Consider the following 13,204-nt stretch of genomic DNA (forward strand, 5'->3'; position numbering starts at 1 on the left):
ATAAAAAATTTTTTGATCCAATTAAAAAATTAATTGATATTATAATTTTTGGGATTGATTTTTGTTTCAATTAAAAAATTTGTTTAATCAATTAAATGTTTAATTGTATATTTTTTTAAACTCATTTAAGACTTTAATTGGAAAAATTTTCCTGACATTTTTTTTCTGTACACTGATACTTGGCGCAAAACTACTGAAAGTCAGCAAGATTTTTGGTCTCATATGTACACACACAAAATATTTTCGAGTATTTTTGTGTTGAAAGTATACGTCGTAATTTAAGTCCAATCATCCTCAAATTTCTTACTTCAATCTGGCTAACACTTAATTTTTTAATTGAAATGTCTTCAATCACAGGAATTATAATATCAATTAAAAAATTAATTGAAAGTCAAATAAAAAATTTTTTGATCCAATTAAAAAATTAATTGATATTATAATTTTTGGGATTGATTTTTGTTTCAATTAAAAAATTTGTTTAATCAATTAAATGTTTAATTGTATATTTTTTTAAACTCATTTAAGACTTTAATTGGAAAAATTTTCCTGACATTTTTTGTCTGTACACTGATACTTGGCGCAAAACTACTGAAAGTCAGCAAGATTTTTGGTCTCATATATACACACACACAAAATATTTTCGAAATTAATTGATCCAAAAAATATATATTTTTTGTGACTGATTTTTGTATCAATTAAAAAATTTGTTGAATCAATTAAATTTTGAATTGAATAGTTTTTAAAACTCAATTAAGAATTTAATTGGTCCCCCGATTCTTCCAAACATGGCGATATTGTCATTGATTATTACATTTTAGTGAATGATTATCCACTGTGAGAACTTTCAACCCTGTTTTATATACATACATGTAGGGTGAGTGCAGCAAATGTGTACAGGCTGGTAATGTGGTATAATAGCTTTTTTCTCTATCTAACAACATACGAATAACTAAACCAAACTGAATAGATTATGGCTGTCAGAGAATGAAGCAATTAAAGATCAGTTTGATTTTTGCAAACTCTTTCTTTGTGCCAGTTGAAAGAATTCACATTAACCGTGCTCGAATGTTTTTTTTTTTTGTGTGAAGGTATATTTTCAATTTATTAATTTTCGGATGTAAATAACTGACGAGTACTAAATAAGCATAAAATATATGCAATTGCGATACATATATAGCATTTATTTTTTTTTTACCAAAAAATCTATATTATGCACAAAAAAAATTATCAAAATAAAAATCTATTATTGGCATAATTAAATTGAAAAAATAAAACAAATACGATATTTATTAAGTCAATAACGAAAATAATTGTTTGAATGGAAAACTCTCTAAAATATCAAAATTCCCTCATAATTGAAATCACAACCGCTCCGCTCCGAATAAAATATTACTTGAATGAAATGTGTAACTTTGAAATTACACTGTGTAGGTAATTTCAAATTTAGCTAGTACTTAGCGTAGTGTGAGCAAACGTTTAAAATGTACGATATGTATTTTTGTACGTACGTACATTGGAGAAAACACAACGTGTTTTTTAGTAATTGTTTTCAAAAACGGCAAATGTCAAAATATATCTCTAGTATGTGTTGTAAAAGTAACAACAGTACTTTCGATCAATTTCATCCCGTATTACTACAAAGATGTTTGTAATGAACGTCAAATAAATGCAATTAAACGATCTTATTTATATTTAATTTTTTAGTTTTCTACACTGAAAAAAATATTGTCGTGAAGTCAAAGATTCCATGTCCTTAGAATAAGAATGCAAATTTTGCTTAACATGGAAGACGCATTTCTTTAAAATAAAGTTTTTTATACCCATCACCATAGAATGGTGACGGGGGTATAATAAGTTTGTCATTCCGTTTGTAACACATCGAAATATCGATTTCCGACTATATAAAGTATATATATTCTTGATCAGGGAGAAATTCTAAGACGATATAACGATGTCCGTCTGTCCGGCTGTCTGTCTGTCTGTCTGTTGTAATCACGCTACAGTCTTCAATAATGAAGCAATCGTGCTGAAATTTTGCACAACCTCGTCTTTTGTCTGCAGGCGGGTCAAGTTCGAAGATGGGTTATATCGGTCCAGGTTTTGATATAGTCCCCATATAAACCGACCTCCCGATTTGGGGTCTTGGGCTTATATAAATCGTATTTTTTACCCACTTTGCCTGAAATTTGAAATCTGGAGGTATTTTATGACCGTAAAGAGGTGTGCCAAAAATGGTGAGTATCGGTCCATGTTTTGGTATAGCCCCCATATAGACCGATCTCCCGATTTTACTTCTTGGGCTTATAGAAACCGCAGTTTTTATTCAATTTACCTGAAATTGGAAATCTAGAGCTATTGTAGGACCACAAATACGTGTGCCAAAAATTGTAAGTATCGGTCCATATTTTGGTATAGCCCCCATATAGACCGATCTCCCGATTTTACTTCTTGGGCTTATAGAAACCGCAGCTTTTATTCAATTTACCTGAAATTGGAAATCTAGAGGTATTGTAGGACCACAAACACTTGTGCCAAAAATTTGAGTATCGGTCCATGTTTTGGTATGGTCCCCATATAAAACGACCTCCCAATTTGGGGTCTTGGGCTTATAGAAAGCGTATTTTTTATCCAATTTGTCTGAAATTGGAAATCTAGAGGTATTTTCGGACCATAAAGAGGTATGCTGAAAATTGTGAGTATCCGTCCATATTTTGGTATAGCCCCCATATAGACCGATCTCCCGATTTTACTTCTTGGGCTTATAGAAACCGCAGTTTTTATTCAATTTACCTGAAATTGGAAATCTAGAGGTATTGTAGGACCACAAATACGTGTGCCAAAAATTGTGAGTATCGGTCCATGTTTTGGTATGGTCCCCATATAAAACGACCTCCCGATTTGGGGTTTTGGGCTTATAGAAAGCGTATTTTTTATCCAATTTGCCTGAAATTGGTAATCTAGAGGTATTTTCGGGTCATAAAGAGGTGTGCCGAAAACGGTGAGTAGCGGTCCATGTTTTAGTATATCCCCCATAAGAACGATCTCCCGATTTAACTCCTTGGGTTTCTAGAAACCGTAATTTTTATCTGATTTGCCTGAAATTGTAAATATTCTGGTATTTTAGGCTCGGTCCATTTGGTAATGCCTCCATATAGACCGACTTCACTTGAATTGCTTGAAACTCAATGTAAAATTTCCAGATTTTACTTCTACATATTTAAGATTTCAAATCAAGACGCTATTTTATAATTTTCTTGCACACTTACAAGAGATGTTAATGATTCCTCTAAAACTCAAACAAAAATGGTTCTTATAAATCCAGAATCTGATATAGTCCTCATAGGTGAAATCTCAGAATCACCTCCTGAGTCGATCTAGCGCTTGGCGTCCGTCCATCTGTCCATGTATTTGTTGTTCACAGGATTTCGGTCGCAATTATTAACCGATTTTGATGAAATTTGGTACAGGGAGTTTTTTTGGGCACAAGGACGAACGTTATTGAATTTGGAAGAAATCGGATCAAATTTAGATATAGCTCCCATATATATGTATTGCCCGATTTCGACAAATGGGGTCACGTTGCACTTTTTTTACCAACCGAAAAATTTAGCACAAAATAATCTTCTGTATCACCCTTTAAGTCTGAAAATTTCATCGAAATCGGTTCAGATTTAGATATAGGTCCCATATATATGTATCGCCCGATTTTGTCAAATTAGGTCATAAAACCCTTATTTATCAACCGATCTTACTCAAAGTTGGCGAAATGTAATCTTCTATAGCACTAACTATATGTGCAAAAAATCATCGAAATCGGTTCAGATTTAGCTATAGCTCCCATATATGTACCGCCCGATTTTTCTAAATAAAATAAAACTCAATTGAACAAATAATACAATGTTTGTACTATAATTTTCTCGAAGAGGAGCGGAGCGATTTTTTTTTCTCGGAGCGGAGCGAGGAGCGGAGCGGTTTTTTTTTTCTCCGGAGCGGGAGCGGAGCGGAGCGAAAAAAATGGACCGCTCCGGATCCCTGTTATGAACGACAAACAATAAAAATATATTGTTATTGTCATCCCAGTGGAAATAATCTGCAAATAAAACATTTTTTATAAAATATTTTTATATCTCAAAAAACAAAATTGATGGATAAATTTTTATTTTACGTATAAGTATGTAAATTTATCTAAATGCGAGTTTTTGACCAAGCTCACCCAGAGAAGGAATATCATCACCTTCTAAAACAAAATATTGTTTTTGTCGTAACCAAGCACTCACCCTACATCTCGCCAAATTTTATCGTAAACATCCCGAAAAAGGTTAGCATTGGAGATTAAAATGGATATGTGTTTGGAGTGTGGTATAATATAGTCAGCCGCAGACTTTCTTTACTTATTTATGCAATAAATAGTTTTTTTTGTTTTCCATGGCTCAACAATACATGTTTGAATTATTATATAAATTTCTTCAATTCTAATGAAATATATTTCTAAGGCAACATTGAACACAAAATGTTACAAAATACACGCTTTATAGTGATCATTTCGCTACTAAAAACTTTTTTAAATTTTGCATTAATTTTTGGCATTTTGGTATTGTTCTTAGCATTTTTTAGCTTTGTTTTAATGCTGATTTAGTTGCAACGTGTTTTTAGATCTGGTCACACTGGTTTTGGCTTAATATGTGGTAGTGTGGTATACGCATTGATAGCATGTGTTTTGCAAACGCACAAACAGGAACATTAAATATAAGAAATGCCCACTAGAATCCTATAAAACCATATACGGTCTACGCATTAACAATTAATTTTCGCTATACAATCCAGTTTCCACGAAACATTACAAAAACGGGAAGGCAGTTTTATTTGGCAACGTTTATTTGCAATATCATTTTTGTTTTTTTGCTCAATTTGGAGAGTTAATTTTAAATTACTCTGCTTAACATCAAATTGTGGAGAGTGAGTTTCCGTTTCCATTTGCTAACGAGTCAGTTGGTTGACATCCGCTCTCCTAATTTAAACAGTCTTAAGAGAGTCTCTACAAATTGTGTAGATTGAGTTACCGTTTCTATTTGCTTACGAGTTAACATATGGCCTCCACTCAACAGGCCTATTCATTTTTTTGCAAACTACTAGGGTAGTTAGTTGGGTTTTTGTGCTTGCGGTATTCGGATGTCGTTTCGGTGGTGCGGTAGTTATGTTTCGATCGTTTTATGTATGCATTTAGTTTTGTACAACTTATTTTGTTCTTAATTTGATCTCAAATGATTGTGTGCGAATAATTCGATCTCAAATGATTGTGTGTTAATATCAGAGTTATTCAATTTACTAACAATGACTAATGAGCTAAATTCAATACAGATTCCCACATAAAGGTAAGTAGGTTTAAACATTTATTATTATAAAGAGTATTTTTACTTTAGTAATATTTATCAGTAAAATAGTTTTGGTGCTGTGTTACATCCAGAATAACCTTAGTGCATTGCCGTGGTTTATTTCTTTCAAGTCGTATTCTAAATTCTAATACACTCCTAGCTTTTTATTTGATGTATGCGATTTTTACTTTAGCTTGGTGATTTTCAATACATCTTCACATGTACAAATTTGCAAAGTCATTGTGTAACGTTTAAGAGAATTGCAGAGTATGTTTCCTTTCTCATTTCTCATGATTACGAGTCAATTGATTAATATCCGAGTTTAAGAGAGACTCTACAAACTTTGGAGAGTGAATTTCTGTTTCCATTTGCCTACGAGTTAATTGATGACTTCCACTTAACAGGCTTATTATAATTATTATTATTTTTTTTTAACTAAAATTTTTTGTTTGGTTTTTGTTCTTTTGGGGTTCATTTGTCGGTTCGGCGTTGTATGTTAGTAACTATATTTCGATCGTGTTTTTTGTTTTTTTTTTTTTTTGTATGCACTTAGTTTTAGTTTGAGTTACTTTTTCAGTCAGCAAAAAACATTGGTACTCCCTGCACACAAAATCATAATTCTCCATCCAACGAAACAAAATTTTAGATCAGTCAAAATTCCGCTTCCTAAACATTACTTTTGCGTGTATCTCTTGCAAAAATTGTTAAAGTCGGTTGCCACTCGAGCCAAAAATAATCTACCAAAATTTAGAATAAAAGTACCAAACAAAAGTATTTATTTTGTCGATATTTTATTTCTATAGAAAATTTTGTCAACATTTTATTTCTATAAAAAATTTTATCAATATTTTATTTCTGTAGAAAATTTTATCAATATTTTATTTCTGTAGAAAATTTTATCAATATTTTATTTCTGTAGAAAATTTCATCAATATTTTATTTCTGTAGAAAATTTTATCAATATTTTATTCCTGTAGGAAATTTTATCAATATTTTATTTCAGTAGAAAATGTTGTCAAAATTGTATTTCTATAGAAAATTTTATCAAAGTTTTATTTCAATAGAAAATTTTGTCAAATTTTCATGTCTATAGAAAATTTTCTCAAAATTTTATTTCTATAGAAATTTTTGTCAAAGTTTTATTTCAATAGAAAATTTTGTCAAATTTTTATTTCTATAGAAAATTTTGTCAAAATTTTATTTCTATAGAAAATTTTCTCAAAAATTTATTTCTGTAGAAAATATAATTTTTAAATATAATTTTTATAGAAAATTTTTGTCAAAATTTTATTTTTATAGAAAATCAAAATTTTATTTCTATAGAACATTCTGTCAAAGTTCTATTTCTACAGAAAATTTATTTCTATAGAAAATTTTGTCAAAAATTTATTTCTATAGAAAATGTTGTCAAAAATTTATTTCTACAGAAAATGTTCTAAAAATTTATTTCTATAGAAAATGTTGTCAAAAATTTATTTCTATAGAAAATGTTGTCAAAATTTTATTTCTATAGACAATTTTGTGAAAATTTTATTTCTATAGACAATATTGTCAAAATTTTATTTCTATAGAAAATTTTGTTAAAATTTTATTTCTATAGAAAATTTTGTCAACATTTTATTTCTATAGAAAATATTGTCAAAATTCTGTTTCTATAGAATATTTAGTTAATTTTTTATTTCTAAAGAAAATTTTCTCAAATTTTTATTTCTATAGAAAATTTTCTCAAAATTTTATTTCTATAGAAAATGTTGTCAAAAATTTATTTCTATAGAAAATGTTGTCAAAATTTTATTTCTATAGACAATTTTGTGAAAATTTTATTTCTATAGACAATATTGTCAAAATTTTATTTCAATAGAAAATTTTGTCAAAATTTTATTTCTATAGAATATTTTGTCAAAATTTTATTTCTATAGAAAATTTTGTCAAAATTCTATTTCTATATATTATTTAGTCAAAATTTAATTTCTATAGGAAATTTTGTCAAATTTTTATTTCTATAGAAAATTTTCTCAAAATTTTATTTCTATAGAAAAATTTGTCAAAATTTTTGTTTCTATAGAAAATTTTGTCAAAATTTTATTTCTATAGAATATTTAGTCAAATTTGTATATCAATTGAATATTTTGTCAAAATTTAATTTGTTTTAAAAATTTTGTCAAAATTTTATTTTTATTAAAAATTTTGTTAAAATTTTATTTCTATAGAACATTTTGTCAAAGTTTTATTTCAATAGAAACTGTTGTCAAAATTTTTTTTCTATAGAAAATTTTGTCAACATTTTATTTCTATAGAAAATTTTGTCAAATTTTTATTTCTATAGAAAATTTTGTCAAGTTTTTATTTCTACAGAAAATTTTCTCAAAATTTTATTTTATATAGAAAATTTTGTCAAAATTCTACTTCTATAGAAAATTTTTCAAAATTCTATTTCTATAGAATATTTTGTCAAAATTTTATATCTATAGAATATTTTGTCAAAATTTTATTTCTAAAGAAAGTTTTGTCAAATTTTTATTTGTATAGAAATTTTTTTTCAAAGTTTTATATCAATAGAAAATTTTGTCAAAATTTTATTTCTATAGAAACTTTTGTCAACATTTTATTTCTATAGAATATTTTGTCAAAACTTTATTTCTATACAAAATTTTTGCAAAATTTTATTTCTAGAGAAAATTTTGTCAAAATTCTCTTTCTATAGAAATTTTTTGCAAAATTTTATTTCTATAGAAAATTTTGTAAAAATCCTATTTCTATAGAAAATTTTATTTGTATCGATATTTTTGTCAAAGTTTTATTTCAATAGAAAAATTTGTAAAAATTTTATTTCTATAGAATATTTTGTCAAAACTTTATTTCTATAGAAAATTTTGTCAAATTTTTATTTCTATAGAAAATTTTGTCAAATTTTTATAACTATAGAATATTTTCTCAAAATTTTATTCCTATAGAAAATTTCAATAGAAAATTTTGTCAAAATTTTATTTCTATAGAAATTTTTGTCAAAATTTTATTTCAATAGAAAATTTTGTCAAAATTTTATTTCTATAGAAAATTTTGTTAAAATTTTATTTCTATAGAAAATTTTGTCAAAATTCTATTTCTATAGAAAATGTTGTCAAAATTTTATTTCCATAGACAATTTTGTCAAAGTTTATTTCTATAGAAAATTTTGTTAAAATTTTTCTATAGAAAATTTTGTTAAAATTTTATTTCAATAGAAAATTTTGTCAAAATTTTATTTCAATAGAAAATGTTGTCAAAATTTTTTTCTATAGCAAATTTTGTCAACATTTTATTTCTATAGAAAATTTTGTCAAAAATTTATTTCTATAGAAAATTTTGTCAAATTTTTATTTCTATAGAAAATTTTGTCAAGTTTTTATTTTACAGAAAATTTTCTCAAAATTTTATTTTATATAGAAAATTTTGTCAAAATTCTATTTCTGTAGAAAATTTTTGCAAAATTTTATTTTTATAGAAAATTTTGTCAAAATTCTACTTCTATAGAAAATTTTTCAAAATTCTATTTCTATAGAATATTTTGTCAAAATTTTATATCTATAGAATATTTTGTCAAAATTTTATTTCTATAGAAAGTTTTGCCAAATTTTTATTTCTATAGAATTTTTTTTCAAAGTTTTATATCAATAGAAAATTTTGTCAAAATTTTATTTCTATAGAAACTTTTGTCAACATTTTATTTCTATAGAATATTTTGTCAAAACTTTATTTCTATACAAAATTTTTGCAAAATTTTATTTCTAGAGAAAATGTTGTCAAAATTCTCTTTCTATAGAAATTTTTTGCAAAATTTTATTTCTATAGAAAATTTTGTAAAAATCCTATTTCTATACAAAATGTTTGCAAAATTTTATTTGTATCGATATGTTTGTCAAAGTTTTATTTCAATAGAAAAATTTCTAAAAATTTAATTTCTATAGAATATTTTGTCAAAACTTTATTTCTATAGAAAATTTTGTCAAATTTTTATTTCTATAGAAAATTTTGTCAAATTTTTATTACTATAGAATATTTTCTCAAAATTTTATTCCTATAGAAAATTTTGTCAAAATTTTATTTCAATAGAAAATTTTGTCAAAATTCTATTTCTATATAATATTTCGTCAAAATTGTATTTCTATAGAAAAATTTTTTAAGTACCCCTTAGCTGGAGAGGAATATTTTGCAAAATCTACCAAAACATCAAGAATTCTACCAATCTACCAAACAGTAAAAAATCTGTCATTTTTGTTAGAATTCTACCAACTGTGCACTACACGCATAAAATTATGGATATAAAGACACTACAGAAATTCGGACGATAATTCCGAATTCTCTTCTATTTTCTTAAGAAGTTAAATTGGGAGATTGAACTCTAAAAAAATGTATTTTTCCAAATATCGTAAAAGGTAATATTTTGAAAAGTCGACTTTTTGCAAAAGTCAATTTTGAAAATTTAAAAAAGTGAAAAAGTCCACTTTTTGATTATGATTGCAACCACTAAATCTAACTAGTCATTTCTGCCTCAAATTATATTTAATAAAAGTACTATGCAGAGCAATAAATAATAACTTGTACTTCTTTATTTTTGTAAAGATTTCTTAATTTAAAGTGTAATTAGGAATGCAAATGTGTTCATTTTAGAGCGATTTTACTTGAATTTGGCAATGATGCCGCCAATATACAGCCAACTGCAAGTTTTAAAAGAAATACATATGTATATACATATATGTTAAATAAATCAATTTTTAGACAATAATAAAAAAAACACTCACCAAACATGGAGGCACCAATCATTACCAACGGGGGAATACATCCAAATGACATGAAAATTGGAAACATTATATTACCAAATATGGAACCAGAACGACCGATCATCATTGACATTGAAACTATCATTGTTCTGAAATGATATGAAAATATTGTATAGTACATAGGAAAGTAATAATGTCTATATTGACGATTTTTTTATACATTAAATTGGAATGCTTATTTTGTTACATTCAAGAAGCCTCTATAATACATCCAAATAAATAGTTGTTTCTACATCTTTATATGTTATTTACCTTAACGATGTTGGAAACAAATTGACAGAGGAACCTATGGAAGAAGTATTGGCCATACCACCTAGAGCAACATATAGGGCTGATATTATAGATGTTGATAGAGAAGACGATGACCAGTACAAAGCAAAACCACAAGTACCAGCTACCGTTAAACCTATCACTGAAATTGACAAAAAAAATATATATGTCGTACTTGGATTTTTATGGTTGCTATATTAATATTTACCTTGTATACTCTTATTGCCTATGGCATTGATTAGTGTTCCAGCTACCAAATATGCAATAAACATTGTACCAGCCACAACAAGATTGTTTGTATAAGAAGAGGGTGTTATTATCTAAAAACAATAACAAAATAAATAAATTTTAAGATAATACCATAAAAACTTTAAAATTTTCACAGAAAAAATTTTAAAAATTTAAATTTAATTTTTAAAGAAATAATTATTAATTGAAAATTATTTTTATGATTTTACGATTCTAGTTTTTTTTTGTGATTGAATTTGGAATCAGTTAAGCTTTTAATTGCAAATTGTTTTTAAATTCAATTGAAATTTTAATTGAAAACAAGTATATACGGCCGTAAGTTCGGCCAGGCCGAATCTTATGTACCCTCCACCATGGATTGCGTAGGAACTTCTACTAAAGGCTGTCATCCACAATCGAATTACTTGGGTTGCGATAACACTTGCCGATGGCAAGGTATCGTAAAACTTTTTAACGCTGTCTTCTAAATTGTAAGTTAGCCCATACGGGGTATATATTAAACAAAAAAAGGCCGATTAAATACGTATATAATCTAGTTTGACAACATTTTCTATAGAAATAAAATTTTGACAAAATTTTCTATAGAAATGAAACCTTGACAAAAATTTCTATAGAAATAAAATTTTGACAAAATTTTCTATAGAAATAAAAATTTGACAAAATTTTCTATAGAAATAAAAACTTGACAAAATTTTCTATAGAAATAAAAATTTGACAAAATTTTCTATAGCAATACAATTTTGACAAAAATTTCTATAGAAATAAAATGTTGACAATAAACTAACATCAGGTACCAAATTTCAACCGGATCGGATGAATTTTGCCCCACCAAGAGGCTCCGGAGGTCAAATCTGGGGATCGGTTTATATGGGGGATATGTATGTAATTATGGACCGATATGGACCAATTTTTGCATGGTTGTTAAAAACCGTATACTAAGACCATGTTCTAAATTTCAACCGGATCGGATGAATTTTGCTCCTCCAAGAGGCTCCGGTGGTCAAATCTGGGGATCGGTTTATATGGGAGCTATATATAATTATGGACCGATATGGACCAATTTTTGCATGGTAGTTAGAGGCCGTATACTAACATCAGGTACCAAATTTCAACCGGATCGGATGAATTTTGCCCCTCCAAAAGTCTCCGGAGGTCAAATCTGGGGATCGGTTTATATGGGGGCTATATATAATTATGGACCGATATGGACCAATTTTTGCATGGTTGTTAGAGACCATATACTTACATCAGGTACCAAATTTCAATCGGATCGGATGAATTTTGCCCCTCCAAGAGGCTCCGGAGGTCAAATCTGGGGATCGGTTTATATGGGGGCTATATATAATTATGGACCGATATGGACCAATTTTTGCATGGTTGTTAGAGACCGTATACTAAGACCACGTACCAAATTTCAACCGGATCGGATGAATTTTGCTGCTCCGGGAGGCTCCCCAAGCCAAATTTGGGGATCGGTTTATATGGGGGCTATACGTAAACGTGGTCCGATATGGCCCATTTGCAATACCATCCGACCTACATCAATAACAACTACTTGTGCCAAGTTTCAAGTCGATAGCTTGTTTCGTTCGGAAGTTAGCGTGATTTCCACAGACGGACGGACAGCCGGACAGACGGACAGACGGACGGACGGACGGACATGCTTAGATCGACTCAGAATTTCACCACGACCCAGAATATATATACTTTATGGGGTCTTAGAGCAATATTTCGATGTGTTACAAACGGAATGACAAAGTTAATATACCCCCATCCTATGGTGGAGGGTATAAAAATATTCCACGCAAATGCTTTCCATATCAATTAGTGCCACCCGATACTACAATATTTTCATTTTAATTTATATCCAACACGGTTATAACAAACGCACAAGGATCAGGAATTGTTAAATTTTATTTCTATAGAAAATTTTGTTAAAATTTTATTTCTATAGAAAATTTTGTCAAAATTTTATTTCTATAAAAAAATGTTGTCAAAATTCTATTTCTATAAAAAATGTTGTCAAAATTATATTTCTATAAAAAATGTTGTCAAAATTATATTTCTATAGAAAATTTTCCCAAATTTCTTTTCTGTAGAAAATTTTGTCAAAATTTTATTTCTAATATATAGAAAATCTTGTTAAAATTTTATTTCTATAGAAAATTTTGTTAAAATTTTATTTCTATAGAAAATTTTGTTAAAATTTTATTTCTATAGAAAATTTTGTCAAAATATTTTTTCTGTATAAAATTTTGCCAAAATCTTATACCTGTAGAAAATTTTGTCAAAATTTTATTTCTATAGAAAATTTTGTTAAAATATTATTTCTTTAGAAAATGTTGGCAAAATTTTATTCCTGTAGAAAATTTTGTCAAAATTTTATTTCTATAGAAAATTTTGTCAAGATTTCTTTTCCATAGAAAATTTTGTCAAAATGTTATTCTTGTAGAAAAAGTTGTCAAAATTTTATTCCTGTAGAAAATTCTGTTA

At 27.5% G+C, this 13,204-nt stretch overlaps 1 protein-coding gene across 1 annotated transcript in view; it reads right to left on the reverse strand.

Annotated features, from left to right (window-relative positions):
- Positions 1-9,939: 9,939 nt before the first annotated feature.
- LOC142229627 (uncharacterized) overlaps positions 9,940-13,204 on the reverse strand; it is a 31,033-nt gene continuing 27,768 nt past the window's right edge. The window contains exons 8-11 of the mRNA XM_075300200.1: positions 10,671-10,782; positions 10,445-10,604; positions 10,154-10,281; positions 9,940-10,069 (exon numbers count right to left, since the gene is read on the reverse strand). Coding sequence (XP_075156315.1) covers positions 10,014-10,069; positions 10,154-10,281; positions 10,445-10,604; positions 10,671-10,782 — 456 coding nt within the window. The 3' untranslated portion in view covers positions 9,940-10,013. The remainder of the gene's footprint in view (positions 10,070-10,153; positions 10,282-10,444; positions 10,605-10,670; positions 10,783-13,204) is intronic.

The sequence above is a fragment of the Haematobia irritans genome, chromosome 3, assembly GCF_050003625.1.
Source record: "Haematobia irritans isolate KBUSLIRL chromosome 3, ASM5000362v1, whole genome shotgun sequence".
Taxonomy (NCBI): Eukaryota; Metazoa; Arthropoda; class Insecta; order Diptera; family Muscidae; genus Haematobia; species Haematobia irritans.